Genomic DNA, 23,233 nt, shown 5'->3' with positions numbered 1-23,233 from the left:
TATTTTTTTCGATTTTTTTTATTCCCACTAAACATAACGTTACAAAGAAAGAACATTCACAAATAAGCGATGCCGATATCTGAAAATGGAAATAAGAGCAGTATTTTTTATTTCTCATAATGAAACAAGAAATTTGTGGCATCAAAATTATAGTTTCAACATTTTCTTAATACTGAATTGTGCTGAAGTTAAAAAACTAAATCAAATTTAAAATTTTTAAAGTGGTATTTTATAGTTGCAAAAATAGAACGAGGTAAGAGGAGTATCAAGACTGTTTATAGTATAATAGTTATTTTCTGAAACAAATTATGCAGAATAGCACCACTTAAAAATATCTTTTACACTTTTATATTTTTATGAAAATTAAAATCTGATTCAATTTGAGAAGCAATTTCCTTTTTCTGCGCAGTGAATATTATATCTCTTATCTCTTCGTTTCATAATGCTTAATGAACTATTGTACTGTCCTTGAGAATAGTATTTTCAGGTTTGAGTATAATAATTGGCAATAATTTTTTCACTCCAATATGTATGTAATGCAAGATTATTGTCCGCAAAATTTCTCAATACATATGACTTCCATCAACTTGTTACCAAATTTTCAAAAGAAATTGAAGTTTTACTTTTTTGTTATCGTTGAACTTATAAAATTTAAATTCTTTTTGTAATTATCAAGATTTGACAGATTTAATTGGTGGAATTAAAAAACTACAACTTGCATTTTGCGATATTTAATACTAATTTACTTTTATGCCATTTTCGTTACCTTAATTGTAGAATATTACACAATATTTCACACTTATTGGGATCTCTTACATCCATCTCCTCGTGTCATATTTTTGGAAGATAAATATTGTGTTATTTGTTATTTTTTTTAATAATAACAGTTAGTATTCTGGTATCACAATTAGATAAGATTATATTATATTAGTAAGTTTCTTTTCAACGGCACATTTTCAGTCACAGTAGAATTTCCTATTCATTAAATTCATAAAAAAATGAGTTATCTATTTTAAGTTTGGGAGAAAATAAACATAGAAATAAATATAAATACCATGTTGAACAAGGGTGTCGAGAATTTTTTTTATAATATATCTCTTTAAATATTAATGAGAAATTACAACATTGCTTATTAATAGCCTTTATTTTGGTCTTTGTCTTTTGTCTGATAATAATTAATTCTTTTTAAACATTATGTTAACGACAAAAACCATTCCTTATTTTTCCACGTCCACACAAAAACAAAATTAAATATAGTATAAATTAGTACAGTGGAAAGTTACCCAAGTTCACCTAGTACAATTAAGTTATCAACAACTTTTACAAAATCCCAAATCCATTTAGAAAAGTGATATATTTTTATACAATTAAAGTTGTGCTGCTCTGCGTGGAACGGCGCTGCTTTGGCCCTTTATTAGAATCACTTCCTCAGCGGGTGCCACATGGCGATGGGCTTTCTCAGCGACGTTAGCATTTGGTTCCAGTGAGATAAAGCCTTGCCGGAGGCTTGCGAACCTACAATCACGTGCCCGACGGAAAGCGCCCGCGGCTCGCCTGTGTTTTCTGCCACAGTCAGTCGAAGCTGAATAGTCTGACGAAGAGAAGAAAAACAACATTAATTAATTCATAGTCTATATCTTTCTTTGGCTTTTAAAAAAAAATTCTTAATTATAGAAAATCTTTTTTTTTTAAATAAATTCTAAAATATATTTATTTAAATATTTTAAAATACAGTATAAATTTATTGCAATTTTTTTTTAACATTTTTATTTAAAAAATTATGGTTTTAAATTTGAAATTGATTTTTTGTTTTTTAATTTTTTCAGCCCATTCTTAATTGTGGGCAATTGTGGGTACATATTTCAGCCACACAAGCTGTTTTTATGTAGCTAAATACCAGCAGACCCAATCCAAATACAAATTATTGAGGAACAGCCTAGTCTCAACTCTACAAATAATTATATTTCTAAATGTTATTTATGAATTCAAGTTTCATTTCTAAATTTGTAATTAATTAAGTTAAATTTAGATTTTTGTATATAGCTTTTGATAAAACATTTGGTAGAATAGTTTTATTTACCTGTAAGGAATGAGCGGGTACACTGAAAATCATGGCCTCATTAAAAATGGGACTCCGTTCTGACTTTTTGGTCGACGTCTTCTTTTTGTGCACCTTTTTACCGTGTTGAAGTAAATATACCTGTACGCAGCATGACTCTTAGAACATTTTCTCGCAGTGTCAAATTTCTATACTGACCTTCACAAAAGAGTCGCCAGTCTCTCCTGTTAATGGGAAGTGCAAATTGCGGGCTTTCACCACTACTACCGTCAGCCTCTCCGCCGTCGGAAGGTAGCTCAGGGAAAACATGAGCTCGCCAAATTCTGTGCCTCTCTGGGGAAAAAAGAGAGGAAAATATAAAATTATTACTTTGCTTTTCTAATATCTATTCTATCAATTGCCGGTTTAGAGTATTGGTCAACTGAGAGAAGAAAGATGCTTTTTTTTTAATTTTTTTCTTAAAATATATAAAAAATAATAGAAACCTTTTCGTAATTATGTATAAAGTTTTAAAATTTGTCTGCAGGTGTTCTATCTTTTGTATTATTTTTTGTTTAATCGTTGTTTATTCAATGCAACACGCACGATTATTTACGATTATTTAATTTTAAAATTTCAACATGTATGTAAATATAACGCTGGATTGAACTCTGACTGGCCATAGAGTATGATTAAATTTTAATAATAAATATTAAAATTGCCATGATATATTCCTCATTCCTCCTGTTCCAAGTCCAAACCCCATCGGTATACATGTTAGGCAACCCGCTGCGCACCCCTGTCATGCGTGTTGCCTACCATCGTCTGCATTCAAAAGCGCCGCCCGCCGACGGCAGCGCCAGGTTCGCCAAGTTGCGAGTTGGCGAACGAACGATCGGTCTTGTGACCTGCTGACTGCCTCCGACACTTCGCCAAGCAGCTGCGTCTCGTCGAATTTCTGCTCTTTCGACGGCCGAATTCGGGTTTCATTGAATTCAGAGAAGGTCCAGAGAACCCATTTTTCAACAGTTTGAGCTGCGAGAAGTCGTCGCTGAGACGTGAGGTGCGTTTTCCGCTAGTTCGGGTCGATCGATAACGTTTCGAAGCCACCATATGTTGGCCCTGCTTGCAAGTTTTTCAAGCCGATATCTGTCGAATCACGCGATTCGCGTGCGGAAAACTGGGGTGTTGGTTGAAAAGTTTTATATTCGGAAAGTTTGGCTCCGACTTTTCACCACTTTTGACTCAATCTGGGGCCAAAATCTGGAGTTTTGCCCTGAGGGCATCTAGCCTTTTAAACGCGCTTCAAACGCCCACCTTTGACCATTTTGACCCTACTCAACCTATTTTTTAGTGAATTTTGTTTGAATTTACATAATTTTCTAAAATTCACCTGAAAAACTTTATTTTACATCAGAAAACCTGTGTCATAATTTTGATTGTAATTTTGTCTGAAATTTATAATTTAATTGATTTGAATTATTTTTCAGAAATGTCTCGATCTTACGGAATGCCGGCCAACCAGGCCAACAAGGAACACGCCCTGGCCATCACCAGGGACTACATTTCGCAACCAAGGCTGACGTACAAGACCGTGTCCGGTGTGAACGGCCCCCTCGTCATCCTGGACGACGTCAAATTCCCCAAATATGCTGAAATCGTCCAGCTGTCCCTTGCGGACGGAACCAAAAGGTCTGGACAGGTGCTGGAAGTCAGCGGCTCCAAGGCCGTCGTTCAGGTAAAATTAAAAAAAGAAATTAAAACCAAAAGACTAAAATGTAACTCTGAAGGTGTTCGAGGGAACTTCGGGCATTGACGCGAAACACACCGACTGCGAGTTCACCGGAGATATTTTGAGAACCCCCGTGTCTGAGGATATGTTGGGCCGAGTCTTCAACGGCAGCGGCAAGCCCATCGACAAAGGACCTCCCATCATGGCTGAGGACTACCTCGACATTCAGGGTACGATTGAAATGAACCATTTAAAATCATAAAATTTTAACTGAAATTTTTTTGTAAACAGGTCAACCCATCAACCCCTGGTCTCGTATCTACCCCGAGGAAATGATCCAGACCGGAATTTCGGCCATTGACGTGATGAACTCAATCGCCCGTGGTCAGAAGATTCCAATCTTCTCGGCCGCTGGTTTGCCGCACAACGAAATCGCTGCCCAGATTTGTCGTCAGGCCGGTCTGGTCAAGCTGCCTGGAAAGTCGGTGATGGACTCGCACGAGGACAACTTTGCCATTGTGTTCGCTGCCATGGGTGTCAACATGGAGACTGCCCGTTTCTTCAAGCAGGATTTCGAGGTGGGTTCAATGATTGGTAACAAATTCGGGCTCCGAAATTTTAAAAGGAAAAATTAAGAAAAATTGACTGGTCAATCTGTCATTACAAAAGTATTTTCAAAGCTTTTAATGTAAGAAATTTTGGTTTTAAAATGATTTTAACTATATTGTTATCAGAATATATATGGGATTTTTTGCTTTTTTCAATGATTTTTTTTATAAGAAATAGTTTTTTAACCCAAAAGCAGATCAGTAAATTTAGTTTCAGGTTCAATTTACATTGAAATTGCAATAAAAAATATTCAAATTTTATGTCTGCAGGAAAACGGTTCAATGGAGAACGTGTGCCTGTTCTTGAACCTGGCCAACGACCCGACCATCGAGCGCATCATCACCCCGCGTCTGGCGCTCACGGCCGCCGAGTTCCTGGCCTACCAGTGCGAGAAGCACGTGCTGGTCATCCTGACCGACATGAGCTCTTACGCCGAAGCCCTGCGAGAGGTGTCGGCCGCCAGGGAGGAGGTGCCCGGCCGTCGCGGCTTCCCCGGCTACATGTACACCGATTTGGCCACCATCTACGAGCGTGCCGGCCGCGTCGAGGGCCGCAACGGCTCCATCACGCAGATCCCCATCCTGACCATGCCCAACGACGACATCACCCATCCCATTCCCGACTTGACAGGTTACATCACCGAGGGGCAGATCTACGTGGACCGGCAGCTGCACAACCGACAGATCTACCCGCCCGTCAACGTGCTGCCCTCGTTGTCGCGTCTCATGAAGTCGGCCATCGGCGAGGACATGACCCGCAAGGACCACTCGGACGTGTCCAACCAGCTGTACGCGTGCTACGCCATCGGCAAGGACGTGCAGGCCATGAAGGCCGTCGTCGGCGAGGAGGCGCTCACCCCTGACGATTTGCTCTACCTCGAGTTCTTGGGCAAGTTCGAGAAGAATTTCATCACCCAGGGCAACTACGAGAACCGCACCGTCTTCGAGTCGCTCGACATCGGCTGGCAACTGCTGCGAATCTTCCCCAAGGAGATGCTCAAGCGCATCCCCGCTAACACCCTGGCCGAGTTCTACCCCCGCGACTCGCGCCACATGCACAGGCAGTAAGAAAGTCAACCCCCGGCCGACGATGATTATCACACACAAAATAGAAAAGCAACGAGGGGAAAGCGTTTCCGATCGTCTCGGAAAGGTTTTTCACTCAATAAAAGTTAGGTAGTTGTTGAAAGAATATATTAATTATTGTTGTGATAAAATTCCTCCAAGTTTAAAGTTTTGTTTCAGATTCATTGTAAATTCCTGTATAATCGTGTACCATATTTAACTATACTCGGGCCTGTGTGTTGTAAAGGTTCTTGGGTTGTGCGAATTCATTCCGGTAAATATTAAAATGTATGAATGTGTATACAATAAACCGATCAAAAGCGTGATCAAGAAATAATAATAACGTTTAGCAATGCAAAGTCTTATCTTCATTCCTCACCGACTGAGGTCTCGATTAGTTTTGGGTGCAAACCGAAGTTCAATTTATGTATTCACGGGAGCTGAGCTTATATTTTCTTGTAGATACAGTTTTAGTTAAAAAAAGTTATATTGAGTCGTTATAGTGCCACAACTAGTTTCCAAAACGCCCAATTCTCTTTTGAAAGTTATTATATATTTTTCTGTTCCAAAGTCATATCATTTAGACAAATGAAAATTGTTATCCAGGATTCTGCTGTTTTATTTTGGATTTTGATGTTGCATCGTCACTTGTTAAATTCAGCAGCGGAATTCGATTCCAGTATGAGATGAAGAGTATTGTTTTCGCATTTACCATGCAATAAAGAGTCGTATATGAACGAACGTTATGCTTTTTTATTCCCATTTTCCTTCTGCAGAAAATAATAAAAGCGGCGCTTTTCCGGGCACGTCCGAAGGCAGTAATAGGGCGCGGACTTGGCCGCCCTTTTAACACTGCGGTGGAAAAAGAGCAGAGTCTGAATTCGTTAATTTTCGCACCAATAAACTGAAAGCCCGGCCGCACATACAAAACAGCAAGCCAGCGGGAAACTTGACGCGATAACAAAGCGCAGAGAAAGGCAGCCCGCATAACATGTTTGCCATGATATGGATATACTTGCTGGCTTTTAGATTTTCAAATTTATCATGTGTGGTTAATTATGAAACATAACAATCCATCAGAAAAGATTATTTTGACTGTAAACGATATAAGAATATTTGAATGAAGGGTAATTTGTATGTACAGAACACATTTAAAAATAATTTTTTTAAATAAAATTTTATACTTAAAATATTCAAATGTTTAAAATATTATGAACATACAATGTAATTAAAAATATATTTATAAAAATAAAAAAGAATTTAAACATATAATTTTAATTAATAAAATGTTAAATTAAATTATTTAAAAAATATATCTTTAATATATAAAAATTTAATAATTAACTTTCTAAAAACAGTCAATTTTAAATCAGTGTTAACTTATTAAGTGTATTTGATTTATATAGATTTACTAATAAAATTAAAAGCAATCATTTTTATGTCTTATATTGCCACTGTTAAAAATATAATTGAGAAATCATATAAACAGATAATTTAAAATTAATATTGTGGTAGAATTTCACGATTGAGAGTTGATTCATGGTATTTTGGATTTAAAATCAGCTTTACCTCCATGGGTTTTGTGAGTTGTTCATTGTTTAAGATGGGATATTGTTTTTTCTTATAAACAATGAACACCTCACAAAACCCATCGAGGAAAAGCCGATTTTAGATTCAAATCAGCATAAAATCAATAGTATTATTAAAATTATTAATTTTAATGATAAATATGAAAGAAAATATAAATAAGATATTAATATGTATTTTTTTAATTTTTCAATTCTCAAAATATATGCATTTATTTGAGTTTCACAATTTGCACTGTCTCTAAAGGCAATAACGAACTCAAGCTGAATATTTCATCGAGTCCACACGACCGGCAAACACAAGAGAGCGGCTGAGCGCGTAATAAAGCACGGACACAGACGCGCGCGGCAGGCCGGAGTAGATTAGAGTGTTGGTATCTCATGCTAACAAAGCCGAAGGGTCGGATTCGCAATTCGCACACACATGAATAAAGCGCGAGGCCGTAGCTCGGTTCGAGGTGGCAAAGCAGGGATGGATGGGGCCTGCGTGTGCGCCATGATGAAGATACTAAATCTCGCGGCAACCCTCGGCCCACATGGGACCAAATCTCGCAGCGGCAAAAACACACACCGCCCTTTTCTTAAAAGGATGATATTTGTGAGGCCATCAATTTGCGCAAAAGCTAGAAGGTCTATTCGTCGATTTAGGCGGAGAGATTTTAGCAAAACTATGAAAGGGGAGAAAATAAGCTCAATATAACCCTTTCATAAATTTCTATATAATTTTTCGAAAGAAAAATGATATTAAAATAAATAGAATGAATTACAAATCTGGCCGCCTTGAAATAAAATGTAAATCTTTAATTTTATTATTCAACGCAAAATTTTCCGAAGACTATTGATTTTTGCAATTTGCACTTAACGCATCAAGTTGGAATCGCACAGAAGATTTTCCTGCTACCAAATGCGATTTTGATGTAGCAGAATTGGTTCCCTAGAAAGGACGCATGGAAAACTCTTCTTCGCAGAGAGTCGCCGTCTCACAAACAAAAGGTCAAACTAATGCGGCAGGATTATTTGCCGGCGTGGAAATTTTGCGCTCGATCCCTTTTCCTTTGCAAGCGAACCTTTCCGCTGGAAATATTCTGAGAATTTCCATGCCAGGCTCTCTGTGCTGTGCCTGGTGAAATGAAAGGTCCTTCGCTCGGTTTGGCTCCTGCGCAGATATGATATTAAAGCGCTCCTTTTTATAGCTCATTCATTTTTGTGCAAACGTGTTTTGGAGAGGTGCGAATTTTCTAAAATAGCTTTTCATCTTCAGCGAGCAGCCAATTAATTTCGGCCAGGCCAGGAAGGGACTTATATTTGCTTCTTGCAGAGAGGAAATCAATGCGCCGTCAAAATTTAATGGCTGGTCTTAACATATCGTGCGTGTGGAGAGTGTTTCAGAAATAATTAAAGATAATTAAGTCTGTTAGATGGCTCGATTCTTTGAAAAGGCGATAACTTATAAAAATAGTTTTTAATTATCATAATACTTGGAATTGGAAAATTTGAAAAACTTTCCTCGCCACCAGCTCGGTACGTAGTATATCTTAATTTTTAACATTCAAATTTTTTGGTGAATTTAGAGTTCATCAAATATTAAACTATAAATAATTTACTTTTCAATATTTTAAATACATTCTCTCTTCCGAAAGACGTGAAAAATTTACTAATAATTTGTTTTTTATTCAAATTTACATCGACAGGAAATCGTTCTTGAAATAAAATTTGATTTGTTTTTAAATGATTATGAGTAACTTTTATATTTAAGGTTTATAATATTTTCTTTTCTTTTTTTTTAAGGAAATAAATACGTCAAATTGCAGCAAGAGTTGATTCAACTCGTAACATCTTCTTGAATCTTGATATTAAATTCATTTAGTTTTAGAAATCACTCTGCAAAATTCAATTTTAGAAACTTAGTTTTAGTGAGAAGTTGCCTGGAAAGTTTTTAAAGGTGATTCAATCTACCATGAGCACTTTGGATGCCTTTCAATAAAATACTCCGCTGCTTCCTTAATCTTATTAAATAGAATTTATGCAAAAGTTTGCTAATTCCTTAGAAAGGTCTCTGACGGCTGTGATAAATATTCAAAAATGATTTGAAAATAAGCCCTCTGGGTCGGTTATCGGCTGACTTTTTTTTCATCATAGTAATTTGCACCTTCGGGAATCCTCTCGGTCGCGAATCAATAACTCTATCATCATCATGCTCGGCTCCAGCCGATTATTATTCGAGAGAACGCGGAACCTTTTTCACAACAAGTTGCGATTCCTGGAAATGTAAAATTCAGCGGGCTAAAAGCTCCGGATGAAATATTTATCACGGGCCGGGTGGCTCCGTCGAAAAGATACATTCTCGCTGGAGTAAAAGCAGAAGCTGCAGTGCGCCACACGTCCTTTTCGCATCCCTCTCTTTCCCTCTCTCGCCAGCGAAATAATAAAACGCAAAGCACTAATATCGGAGTAAAACTTGCAGTCGGAAAATGAGCTGCCTTTTGTTTGCGGCCGTGTAATGAAAATAAAAAGCGGCGAATTTCTATCTGAGCGTGTCTCTCTCTCGCTCGCTGCGCCTTGTCAAAGGCAAAAAAAAAAAACGGTCGTCGTTTGCAAGCAAATGAAGCAGTTCGACGAGCTTTATTCGCAAGGATTTGAGCAATGACGCACGAGATGAGAATTAGAGTCTCTATGTTTTTGGGCAGATTAGTCCTTTGATGTCATCAACCAAAACTTTTAATAAGAAAATTTATTAAAATCATAATATTCTTGTACTTAGGCATTCTTTTTTTTTAACTTGGGAAATTAATTCAATTAAAATTTGTTTTTGAAATTTAAATTTAATATGTTTATGCTATTTTTTTTAAAAACATTTTCATTTTAATTAAGTTTGTGAAAAATGGGCACTACAGAAAGAAGTAAAGCAATGAGTAAACTGATTAATTGTTTTTTTTGCGAGTATTTTTTATGAATGAAATTGCTAGAAATGAATTTAAGATCATTATTTAATAATAAGATTAGTTTTGTACAAAATTTTGGTTGAAAATTATCTCATCTTTAAACCAAATTGATCTTCTGATGCGAAGCAAAATTGCATTCGCTACAAGCAAAGAGCTGCGCATTTTTTGCTGCTTTTATAGCAGAAGAGTATTGATTTGCAGTACATTAACGTAATAATGCATCTGATGTGTACTATTATGAACACACGACGTAGAGCAACATGAGCATTAGTACACATATTGAATGTTTGATTGCAACACAGAAAGAGTCGCCATCGTACAATTGCAAATAAACACAAGCGCTTGTTTAGGTTGGAAAAAAACGTGACTTTAATCAAACTTTAGTTTGCGCAAAAAAATTGTTTTGAAGGGACAAAATTATTTCTTTAGATTCTACTTCACCAAACAGGGCATTTTACAAGAGTCCCGAAATGTTAAAAACAAAATGCAAATTTAATCTTTTAACCAATTTGCCTTTTTAAACCGATATTATCCGCGGATGGTTATTGAGGCAAGCATTATCCTATATACGGCACTACTAATCATGAAATTAATTTTCATCGCCGATTAAAACAGTTTTGGTAAAATTTCCAAGCTAGAATTAACGATGTTCTGCTTTGAAAATGGAATGATAAAAGTTGATTAAAGTAATTAATTAACCAGAATCTAATTCAGGCTTAGATTGTATTGTTTTTACTTTGATGCAGAAATTAACGATCAAGGGTTGATCGCGGTGAAACGAATACAATGTCAGCTTTTCACTGATGCGATGTGTGTGTGTGTGTGTTTTTTTTTATGAATCATTTAAGAGACCTGGCTGTCATGTAACGGATAATATCTGCTACCAATTTATTGTTCAGATGAGTTTCGAAAACCAATGTCGAGAGCTCCCGCGTGCTGCGTTCGCTCATCATTTTCGTTGTTGCTCCCTGCTGGTGAGCGAAAAGCTCGATTCGCATTATTGGGCGAAGCGAAAGGAAGAAAACGCAGCACGCGAACCACCATAGTGCACTAATTGAATTCTGTCGGCACATATTAAACATTCCGAGACGTGTGAGTCCTTTGACGCTCAAGATTAATTACTTGCATTTCAAAACGTAATTTGTACGATAAATCAAATATGCTATATGCAGATTTCCATCTAGGACGAAACACGATAGAGAAAATATAAAAAAAGTAAGAAAGTAGAAAAAAACAAATTGAATCAGAGGTTGATTGAACTAGCTTGATTTTTTGAAGCAAAAATCTCTGAAATTAATAAAAAAAATGAAGCATATTAAATATAAATGTAATTTAATCTTTTTAAATTAAATATCTGCAAGTATATCTCTAGTGAAGGAAAAGTTAAGTACATTAACATTTTTACTAGTAGGAATAAAAATGAATCTAATTCTTTTTCATCAAGTTTTGATTTCTTTGTTTTAAAACTAGCTTTTTTCAAACATTTTTGAAATCATGAAATATTTTATCAGAGATCGATGAGCATCGAAGACGACGAGTTTTGCTTTTGGAAGAGTCTTTTCCTGAAATCACAGCACTGTAGTAGCAAACAACCAGATGTAATCATTTATCTTTTCGCACGCACGTCGCTTGGGCAAAAACGACAAAAGTCTAGGCCGAATCGATTTCTCTCCTGTCGCGCTCGCACAAATGTTTTCTTTACTTTTTTATTGCGGCCGACAACTTTGCTTTCCGGGCAGGAAAAAGTTTGCGTCGGAATAGGGGGAATTATTTTAGCGTCTTGTATTATCTTTTTTGCTTGTTGCTGTCGCGGTCAAAGCTGCAATGTTTTGGCAACTTGTGCAAAATTTCTGTATATTTATTTTTTAAGGGAAATAAAGAGTTGGTAACTAGAACAAATTAAAAAAAAAATTAAAAAAGATCTTTATAATTACATGTAATTGTTAAAAATTCACAGATAATCATATTTTTAATAATAATTTTAAGTCTTTAAAACAGTTACATTTATTTAATCTCTTAATTAAATTAGTTTCTCATGTTTTTAATGTAAATTGCAAAGCAAAATAAAATTAATAATACAGTGTTATTTTTTAAAACCAATACAAAAAAGCTCTACAAATTTTAATCCCTTTTATAAATAAATAGTCGGAAGTGCAAAATTTTAAGATGTTTAGCAAACTGCATCCAGTTCTGATCTTTAAAAAGTTATATGAATAATATTGTTTGCAATAGAGTGCTTGACGGGACTCTGAACGAATTTTGGAACTAATGAGAAATTCAACATTAATGTACATATTGGTGTATCATTCTTAACTTGTCATGAGTCATGAGTATAAAAATTCCAAGCAAAAAAATTATTTTCTCGTTTCCCTCTTTAAATAATTAAAAGGGTCCTCTGGAAGACGTAAGAAAAGGGGCAGCACGCTAAATTATGTAATTTGCCGGGCACAAGTGGCTCTTGCTGCGGCGCTTCTGGTGAAGTGCGTGTTATTTTGCGCGTGACAATTAACAACGCCGCTCTGCTCCGATGATTAAATTACGAATTACGTAAGCCTCAAATGGCTCAACTCGGTGCCCAGAGGCATTATCGTCCTGCGCAGCGACGTGGGAGTACATTAGCCCAGCCTGGGCAGCAATTAATTATGATCACAGCTAAGACTGCAAAGCGTTTGATGTTTGTGCATAAAATAGTGCGTGGTGCGTGCGTCAGAACTTAATCTGGATTTCCCATTGTGTGGGATGGTCAAAATATTTTAAACCTTTTTTTATAATATTGAACTATTAATTAAGAAAAAATCCAGAGCTGTCAAACGTTAAAAAAAAAACACATTTCATACAAATAAAGTTAATTTTAAGAAAAAAATTTATAACTTTTTTGTAATATTTTTTTTCTATTATACTCTATAATCTATTTTATATTACCTAAATTGACGTAGTTAAGAGACCAATTTATCAAATCTACAAAAAATCAATTTATAGATAACCTCTCCCGATCATTTCACCCGCACGGACGACATTATCATCCTCGACTGAGCAATTTTGCAGCGCTGGCGTGATTTTCGAGGCAGTTCATCTTTAAAAGCTCTTGCTCAGCAGCACATTTCCGCGATATAAAGTGCTGGTCAAATTCCAGCTGCAAGACCGCGCCCTTTCCTCTCGTTTTTTTATTTTATTTTACGACCGAGCCTATTATCGTGCCAAGCGCTCTTCTTTTTCCTTGGCGGAATCGGTGGCGGCAACGCCGCTCTCGGCCCTTGTGTGTATCGCCAGAGTGATAAAGGTCGAAATACTAATTAAATTCTATTGATCAGTTGACGAGAATGGCGGTTACGACTTTTCACAGCCACTACAGTTGAGGGCCTATTCAGAGTGAGTGGTGCCGAGCGCAAATATTTTCCAATCAAAAACCGGCGCTCGTAAGCCAAAGTCAATTTATAAAAAAAAAAAAAAAAAAAAAATCAGTAATAATTCTTTAGAAAAGTAAAAAACAGTTAAAAACTTGATTATTTTCTGTATAAAGTGTTCTTGCAAACAAATCAGATTAAATAACATTCATTTTCATCCATTCAAATTTGCAATAACCTAAAAAGCAAAACTTTTTTCCGCTATGCAACCGGCACACCTTTAAAGTTCACCAGGTTGCCTAAGGTCAATTTTAACAGGCGTTTCATGTTTGTCCCTATTTTCTGGTAGATTAGAAACATGTGGTTTTTTTTATGTTTTCTCTTTCAAATTCGATCCGAAGCTAACAGGCTTGATTTTGTTGCCTCATTCGCGGCACGCAAAGTGTGAGGCGTAATGTGGGTGACGTGATGAACAACACACCACACACTGCTTGTATTCCGGTGCGCCGCTGAATAATGAGTGGCGCAGGTCGGTGGATTTGAGAGCGCGGCACTCGAATCGCTGTTTTGACAGGCTTAAAATTGATTAGCTGCGTTCGGTGCTACACGATAAGGTGTGATTACCATAGAGTGGCCTTAAAAAGAGGCCCTCTTTTACTGATAATCGATGACACGTGTTTACTTTCTTCTTCTAAAGTTGGGCAAAATTGTCAGGACGATCGCTATAATTTTTGAAAAATTATTATAAAATATGAGAAAATTTTATTTAAAAATTGGATATTTTGGTTGATTTTGTGTTAAAAATCGTCGGATCTATAGTTTTTAAAAGAGTAATTTTTATTTTTAAATTATAATTTTTTTTTTTTTAAAGTTGTAAATTAAAAAGAATTCAACGTGTCCTTAATATCGTTTAACATTTAATTCATTCCAAATCTGAAAATGTTTTAATATTATTTTCCTCTCGTTTAAATTCTACCACCCTTGAAGCATTCCGCATTCACATCAACTTGCAAATGCTTGTTTCCATTGGCCTTGCTCTCAAATTAACGCAGTAATGTGCTAATGGAAAGTGCCAATTAAGAGATGAAAGCGACCGCTTTTTTAGAAGCACGCAATTTATGAAATTATAAAAATACCAAGCTTTTGTTTTTAATTCATATAAAAAACCTCTTTTTTGCATAATGGCTCGACAGGATTGCAGATTCGCCTCTTTATACAAAGGCAAGTTCTTTTCAGTTTGATTTTTTCCCTTTATCAAAGCGCAGACGGCTTTGCTTCAGCATTGTCAAGCTTTTCTATTTGATTACGAAAGCAAATCTGTCCTCCTCCTTTTAATGCGCTTTCAATTTGTTGAAAAAAGAGACGACAAGAGGAGGAAGAAAGTTTTCTTTGTCGAGAGAAAAGCGATTACGATTAATTGAACGAGGGAAGCGTGGTGGAAAATCAGCCGGCCAATCAAGATATAACCTGAATTGTTCTTCAAAGAAAGGGGTCTGTAAGTAGCAGTAAATTGTCACTTTGATTGACCATTTTCAATTGATCAGCTCTTTTTGAAACTACTCCAAATTGATTTAAAAAAAAAAAAATTAAAAATCTTCAATTGTATTCAAATGTAAGTCAAATCAATTTTTATGATTCTGGTTGATAGAAATAAAATTATTGATAAAAAAGTCTAAAATTTCCTACCTGGCCGGTGTCTGTGAGGGTGAGCCACGTGGTGACAGGTTGACGCATGGTGACATCGCTGAGTCGCAACTCTGCCTCTCCTATCAAGGTGTTGGATTGCTTGTCGCTCGAGTAAACATAGAAGACGAGCGAGCGACGAATCAACTCTGCCGTCTCCATTCCCAGCACAAACTTTTCCTTGTAGGTCGGGCTGTTTGAGTTTTTGTATACCTGCGAACGCAAACAACAGATGAGGTTTTGTTGCTGGAGAGGAATCATAGCAACATAATCATCAAAGAGGATTTTCCATTTCTGCGAAACTCTTAATTGGTCTGAGGGAATTCAGAGTAGGGAGGAAACTAATCAAGTTATATTTTCGATTCTAATCCTCCTTTCTGTCGAATCTGGATAAAGAGATCAACACGTTTTCGCAAACGACTTTTCTCCTCAACATGCCATTGAAAGTAAGAGGAGATTTTTTTTGGATATTTTCTTTTTTACGTTGCCGCACGTCAGCCCAGATGGAAGTGAAGAAAAACTACTACATCGGTCCTGCGTCTGTTGCCATGGTGACCGAATAAAAGTAAGAATGACGTTGAGCAGCCACTTGTTATCAACGCAATTTTGGCCAGGCACCAGCCACCCATAATAATAATCATTCATCAAATTTGCGTTGTATATAATGTGAAAGTTGCGGCAGCAAGAGCGGTAATTTTTGAAGCTGTTGTGTCTCTCGTTTCAATCATTAGCAGCAAACCCTGGCTCCTGTGCTAGTCAAAACTGGAGCGGATTGAATTTCGCCGTTTAATATACGTAATCATAGCAAATTTTTAAATCATAATGGAAATTCATATTTTATTTTATTAAATAATAAATATTTTAATTAATAGTTCATGCAAAATACAAAACAAAAATTTAGTAAATGAAGGAGTCGGGCTTTTCCTCGTTGCAAAAAATTGTTTTTATTCAAAAACAAACGGCTCTACCAGTTTCAGTCACGGCCTGCGACCCTATTTCATGAGCAAGAAAAATACAAAAAATCAGCAAAAATTGAAGTGACCGAAACTGGTAGAGCCGTTTGTATTCAAATAAAAACAATTTTTTGCAACGAGGAAAAGCCCGACTCCTTCATTTCCATGATAATCTCCTCGAGTGTCAACTTCTTCAAAAAAATTTAGTATTAAGAAAATTGAAAGTTTTTTAATTAATTTTATTGAAGTTGTGAATTTTAAAATATTAAATTAATTAAAAATGTTTTTAAATTATATTACATAATTTAATATTATATATTATTTTAACATAAAAAGACTTGTGTTAATTTATTCATATTTTGACTAGATAATAAAAAAATTACAAGACACATTATTGAAAAAATAATATAAATTTAGGTTTCTCTAAAACGATCTTATTCTAAAATAATTAAAATTACTTTCATCTCTATGAGTTTTTTCTTCATGATTACTTGTTATCAGTGGAAAAATTGCAAAAAATTGATCAAGTGTATTTTTGCAAATTTAAATTTACAATAAAAATAATAAATTACCTAATAAAAAGGATAAAAAGTAATAAGAGCTTGCCTTCTGCAAGCTCATAAGGGTACAGGCCGATAAGACACTTTGTCTTGGCCTTGACCTTATTAAGAATTAAAAATCTCGCATTATAAAAGGAAAAAAAATCTCTATACCAGCAAATTACCTTTTCCACTGTATACATCATTAACGAGCATAAAAATATAAAAATAAATTAAGAAAAGTTAATTTATAAATTATGTACAAATACTAACAGAGGTGATTTAAAATTGCAATATAGTGAAGAAAAAATTTGCTGGTATAATTGAAGAATGCATTTTGCCTACATCAATTTATCAATATTGTCTGGATCGTGGATCAAACTAATTATTTTGATATTTAATTAAATAATTAGTCCTACAAAAGGGCACCACAGATAGCAAGAATTTTGATGAAAAGTCAAAATAAATTATTTTATCAATATTAATAGAGCAAACGATTCTCCGGCATTTCAGAATTCCCACAACGCAATAAACAAACATGTCGGGCATGTCCGCCCGTTCTACCACAACAAAACTAATATTTGAAAAAGGCCACCGTGGAAATGAGCAACGATTATTTTGTACACCGAGCTGCGCAAAAAACGAATCAATTTTAATAACAAGCAGCGGTCGAATGGAATTAGGCTGTTTTTTTTTGCGTGTGAAACTTTGCCCAAGAGTTGACACAGGCCTTGCGGATTATCATTACGGGTTGCTGTGGCAACGCGACGAGAGCTGCGCTGTACCTTGGCGGCAGCTCGGCCCGAACGCAGTTCACGGGCACAGCAGCTCGCATTCGCATGCACACTCGAAATAGCCAAAGCCAATTTGTCGATATTAGAGTCGCCGACCGAGTCTAACGCCTCATATTGTGCGCATCTCTCGAGCTTGATTTGAATTAATGAGTTGCCCCTCGAGGCTCTGCCAAAGGAAATGTTAATTACACGCTGTAAAGGGTGGCTTTTGACCGAGTGAAACTCGATGCTTTGCTTATTGCGAACTTTATAAATTCTGCTTATGACCCTTGATGAGAGAAAAGAGATCAACTTTTTTCCTTCCATAACATTTAACTTTAATAAATAAAAGTTTTTGCTTCAAACATTCAAAAGTTTAATAAATTAAATCTTAAATTTTAAGCTATAAAATTTTCTTCCCTGTGGAATTTCTTTAATTATCTTCAAAACTATTTCTCAATGATTTGGAACCAATTTTTTTAGATGAATTATTTTGTTTAAATTAGCTAAAAAAATTATAAATAATTGCAAAATTTGACGAAATAAAAAATAATTATTATAAAAACAATGAAAAAAAAATACGAAAATTGATCTTTGTAAAAATGCAATAAAATTTAATTAACACAATCAAAAAAATTAAATCTATACATTTTTTTTTCTTAAATTTTAAGGATCATTTTTCCACTCGTTTCCAACTTGGTTCTATATAATTTTTAGTTTCAATAAATTTCCGCAGTAAATATGGAAAATCCTCTAGAATTACTTTTGGCATTCTTTACTCACCCTGGTTTGCAGACTGGAGCTTTTGTCCGGAAGCAAATAAACCCTGACGTAAGAGTCGATTTGCTGTGTGGGGTCAGGGCCGGTGAGGTCTTTGGCCTCCAAGACGCTAACCACGAGGTCAGACATGTCACTCCCGCACAAAGTCCTGTCGAGTCAAAAGCAAGAAGAGTCAGGCTTACACGCACATGGAGAAGCAATTTGTCACTCCGAGTGACGGCGAAATATTGTGCGCGGAAAGTTAAGTTTGGGGAAGAGAACTGTAGGCAGCTTTGTGTCTGCTATTGATTCGTTTTCCTCCGGGAGATTTCCCAAAGAGGCTTACAAACGACCTTTTCGCCGAAATTCCGATTTTTAAGGGCCACAGAGCATGCAAATGAAAGAAAGGCGGACTGATTTTTGAGACTTACTTGTCGTACTCCAGCCCGATGCACAAATAGCCGGTGACGTTGGGCTCTTCGAGGTGCTCGAGCACCACCGAGGTGTCTGAACTCAGCGAATCGCACGAAACGGCCCTCTTGAGCGCCGACGACGGCGGAAGCTCCTCCACCGACGACTCTTTGACAATTGCAGGCACTGGCTTTGCTACAACCCCACCTGAAATGCACACAGACAAAAATTTGTGCTATTATTTTGAAACAATAAATTAGTAGTGCATGAGATTTTAACTAATTTATTTAAAAACTGGGTTTTTTTTATAATGAGCAATGAAAAATTACCATTACCATTCACAGAACATTAAACTTAAGTAGAATTAAAAAAAAAATACCTCATTTAGCTCAGCCAGAGTAATTTACCCCTAAAAATGACTCGCTCAAATTTTTGCAACAAGAAGCAACTAATCATTTTTACATAATTTTATGTACTTTTCTTGCATAGACAATAAGAAATTCAAATTTTTCAAATAATTTTCACTGAGCAAGTCGTAATTTGGAGTTTCAGAATTTACAAAGAATCTTAGAATTGTTGTTAATTTGCTAGTGTGAGTGTGTGTTTTTTGTAAATTTTAGTGTAGAGTTGTGTCGTGTTTGCGTTGTTAAGTGTATTCCAGTTTCTGTATTAAATTTTCAAAAGAATTTTAACGTGGATTCAGAAACTGAGCGAGAAAACTAATGCTCGGAAAAACGAATTAAAATGTTCAAATTTCAACTTTTAATTGGAAATTTCAATTATTTTTAAAACAAATTAAAATTTCTGTTTTAAAATTTTTGAGTTTAAAGTGGAAATGTTAATTATTTTAAAACAGAAATTTTAATCTGTTTTAAAAATAATTGAAATTTCCAATTAAAAGTTGAAATTTGGACATTTTTATTCGTTTTTCCGAGCATTGCTTTTCTCGCGCAGTTTCTGAATCCACGTTAAAATTCTTTTGAAAATCTTAGAATTGTCTAAATTCCTTCAAGGTTTTCTCTGCTCACTTATACATTGTTCAAAATTAATTAAAATTTGCATTTTACCTTCATCCTCGGATTCTGTGGTTTGAGGGACGGGATCTGCAAACGACGGGGGCGGCAGGATTGACGTGACCTTGGGCGTCTTTGGCGGCGGGGGCGGAATGAGAGGGAAGTTGCGTTGCAGCTGCGACGGTGCCGGCCGAGGCACAGCGTGGTTTGGTTCCGGTGGCGATTCGTCCGGAGGCTTCGGGGGCAGAAAGGGCGCTGGGGCTGGACGCAAGGGTTGCGGTGGAATGTCGGGGGCGGCAGGCGAAATTGGGGCGCCCCACAGGTTGTAGCGGGCGCCGCTCAGGGTCGACTCGCCGAAGAGGCGGTAGTCGCGGTCGATTGTGTCGAACCGCTGGAAACTGCCGTTTGTCATGTCCAGATGAATGTCCGAGTTGGAACCCACCTGCATTGGCAAATTTAAATTATTTAAAAATAATTATTTTTCTTAAATTTATCATTTTTATATTTATAATTAACATATTGAAAATAAATTAGCGGTTAAGAGAAAATTGTAAATAATTTCAGCATAGAACATAAAATTAATATACATTAAAATATCTATTTTATGAACTAAATTTTTATTATTCAATCTTTTTATAATTAAAAAATTAACAAAATAATGGAATGCATTAATAAAAATTAAAAAAAATAGTAAAAAAAATTAATTATAAAAAAGTAATTAAATTTTAAAATATTAATTGGTAAAAAAATTAACCGAAGTTATTTCATTCTAGACTTAAATTTTTTGTATTTATTTATAATTGTAGAATTATCAAATCAATAAAATAAATAAATTAAATGAATTAAAATAAAAAAATTAACTGTAGAACATTTTAAAATCTGATAAATATAAATCTACCTGGTCTTACTTTTCTGATTAAGACTTCTCTGATAGAACCGTAAGTTTTATGTATTTCAGGACAAGTGGTACTTTAATAGCAAATGTTAGACACGGACGTTTTATATGAAACGGGGCAACTAACTATTTGCATGAACGTTATTTTCCCTCTGCGAACTACTTGGGTTTCTCTCCATGGAGACATTCTACATGTTTATTGGCAGCTGACAGACATCTCATACTCCACTCAGAACAATGGAACAATCGGCATGAAAACGTATCGGGAACAAAAGTTGTGAGCGCCAGAGAACGTTTCAAAACAGCACGAGAAGTAAAACAATGGCTCGCTAGCGAACTTTTTCTTCATTCATTCCGCCCTCTTTTGCGTACAAGAAAAAGGTACGCTTTCCACTTTGCAAACTTTTACACGGCTTACTTCAGTAAACAAGCGACGCAAAACGCCACGTGAAAAATGAAATATATTGTTTTCAGTGAGACGGAGAATGAAAATTTTACAATTTTGTTCCAATTTTCAATTTGCAGTCCAAAATATACTGCAGAAAAATTTTTAAAATATTAAAAATCAATTTCGTCATATCCCATTTCAAATCTCTTTTTAAAAAAAGAACAAAAACATTTTACTTTTCAATAAAAAATAATATTTAGCATTGCTTTAAAATTCAATGAGATTGAAACAATTTAATTTCCTTCTAGGTAACTGTTTAAAATCATATGTTTAATTTGAGAGAAAAAAATTGAAGCCAGAGTAGAACTCTATTTTTTAGAGGCATTTAAAAAGTATGAGATAGTAAACAAAAAAAGTTATGGTCATGTGAGTGTAAGTTGATCCCAAATCGAATCAACTTTGAAAGTGGCAGGCGTGATTTGTGCCCTTTCGCTCCTCTCATCCGATCTCTGCAAGTTGGGCTCGCTTAGAAAAAAAGCCTTGTTACTTCGGTGCTGCGACAACACACTTTTTTTCTAACCCGAGCCAATCAAATTAACTTACGAGGTATCCGTTGGCATTGTATGTGCCCTTGGATCTGGTGAGGCCAACTTTTTCCTCTCTGGAAGAAAGTAGCCAGGCGGCGAGCCAGGTCAAAAGTCCACTGCGGCGACACAGGAACAAGAGCGCCGCGAGCAGGGCACCGACCAGCAGCACCGAAATTAATCCGCGCACCTCAGCCATCTAAAAATGTACAATGAACACATTGTTTGAGTTTCAAAAACTGAAAATATATTATTTGATTCATGCGGGATCAAAACCGTGAGTAAATAATTTTAATTATGCATAAATATAAATTTAATAATATTAATATTTCTAAATTAGAATCTAGAGCAAATGAAATACTAACCGTAGAAGGAAATTATTTTCATTTTCAACATCGACTAATGTGATGCGATTGCAATATCAATTTTTTTTTTAAGTTTAGGTTTACATCGTTTATATAATTTTAAAATTGAAATAACATATGATATACTTCATTGTTAAACTTAAAAAATTATTACAAAAATTAATAAAATAAATAAAATGTTATATTAAAAGATTTATCAAATACATTATTCCGTAGAAAAAACATATTACATAATATATTTTAAATCTAGTTGCAAACAGCTAATTAATTATGACCTTTTTTAAACTAAAAATTTCTTATTTTAATGAATCTATTACTTTTATGTTTGCTAACCTGGAAATTGAATACTAAAAAAAAACATGAACTGATGCGCAATTAAATTTATAGAGCAATAATCATAGATTTGTTATAATCTATTTTGCAAAATTCATTACAAATATGAACCCTTTGAAATCAGGTTCTGCCACAATTCTACCCTAGAGCGATGGAAATAGCAAATTTATTGCAGCCGGTGGTCGCTCGAAACGACATACCTAATTGGTTTCAGCACTCGCTTCAACAGCACTTGACCATTAACCAGAGTGATTTATTTTATTGGTGGTTAGATGTGGGCACAAAACCTGCTCTGAATTGCAAGAAGTCCTGTCCATTAATAGCTGAATTGTGCGGATTTTCAGGAAATCAAACCGGTAAAGATTCAAAAAGTGTGCTGGAACTTGATAAATTACGTAATATCTTTGTCTAATTGATGTTTTTAATTTTCTTTCTTTCTTTCTTTACCAGCCGTGACCAAAGTTGGCAGGGCGTCTCTTTTCTAAACTCAAAAAACATTTCGAGGATTATGACATTTCAACTTGTTCCAATGCCAACAAGTTTTAATATTTTCCTTTCAGTTTTTTTATTTGCTTTCTAAACATAAACATTTATTAATTTGTTTTGACTTAAATTTCATGCAAAAAGAGATGAATATTTTATCCACAATCACGCTTATGTTTTGGTATTAATTTTGAAACGCAGGTCTGAGACTTGTTAAAAAATAAATATTACAATTTTGAACGCCGCGAATACATTCAAAATTAATAAACCACCTAGAAATTTTTACTCGCTGCTCATTATATATTCAGGCTCTTCATTTGAATTCATATAAGTCGCGCAAGAAATACTTTATAAAAAGGAAAGCAAAAAGTACGCATTAAAATCAAAATTTTGGCTTTCGAAATCTTGGCTAATTAGCCACGGAACTGAGGCCGCTCGGACGCACCGCGGTGGAGTCGCTTTACGCACTGCACGCTTTGAATCAATAATTCCGGATGAAATTTGATGTGCCGCCCGCAAACCGGAGTATTGCCGGGCGCCACGCATCCATCAACAAAACACGTTCGCCGCTCTCACCGGCCTTGGGCTTCGTTAGCCGAAAAAGCGAGCGAGCGGCGCCGGCGGCGGCCAACTTGAATCATTATTTCACCCTCGACTCGCCGACCGACGAGCAAGAAAACTATACCGAGATCAAGTTTGTTACAGCCCGAGTTATGCAACCCGCGCAACAAATGCTTTC

The 23,233-nt window shown here is 35.6% G+C and overlaps 2 protein-coding genes across 2 annotated transcripts in view; one reads left to right on the top strand and one right to left on the bottom strand.

Annotated features, from left to right (window-relative positions):
• Window positions 1-77: 77 nt before the first annotated feature.
• The window catches only part of LOC132198548 (synaptotagmin-12), a 28,863-nt gene continuing 5,707 nt past the window's right edge, over window positions 78-23,233 (bottom strand). The window contains exons 2-9 of the mRNA XM_059622609.1: window positions 21,333-21,512; window positions 19,501-19,888; window positions 18,454-18,640; window positions 18,047-18,191; window positions 15,002-15,211; window positions 2,258-2,392; window positions 2,081-2,200; window positions 78-1,591 (exon numbers count right to left, since the gene is read on the bottom strand). Coding sequence (XP_059478592.1) covers window positions 1,421-1,591; window positions 2,081-2,200; window positions 2,258-2,392; window positions 15,002-15,211; window positions 18,047-18,191; window positions 18,454-18,640; window positions 19,501-19,888; window positions 21,333-21,512 — 1,536 coding nt within the window. The 3' untranslated portion in view covers window positions 78-1,420. The remainder of the gene's footprint in view (window positions 1,592-2,080; window positions 2,201-2,257; window positions 2,393-15,001; window positions 15,212-18,046; window positions 18,192-18,453; window positions 18,641-19,500; window positions 19,889-21,332; window positions 21,513-23,233) is intronic.
• On the top strand, window positions 2,917-6,184 carry LOC132198549 (V-type proton ATPase subunit B). The gene is made up of 5 exons (XM_059622610.1): window positions 2,917-3,101; window positions 3,529-3,776; window positions 3,829-4,000; window positions 4,062-4,348; window positions 4,649-6,184. Exons 2-5 carry the CDS (start codon window positions 3,531-3,533, stop codon window positions 5,444-5,446), a joined length of 1,503 nt encoding a protein of 500 aa, XP_059478593.1. The 5' UTR covers window positions 2,917-3,101; window positions 3,529-3,530; the 3' UTR covers window positions 5,447-6,184.

Source organism: Neocloeon triangulifer, unplaced genomic scaffold (assembly GCF_031216515.1).
Source record: "Neocloeon triangulifer isolate White Clay Creek 2 clone unplaced genomic scaffold, ASM3121651v1 ptg000013l, whole genome shotgun sequence".
NCBI lineage: Eukaryota > Metazoa > Arthropoda > Insecta > Ephemeroptera > Baetidae > Neocloeon > Neocloeon triangulifer.
The sequence above is the reverse complement of the archived record's forward strand: the minus strand, read 5'-3'. Positions and strand labels throughout refer to the sequence as shown.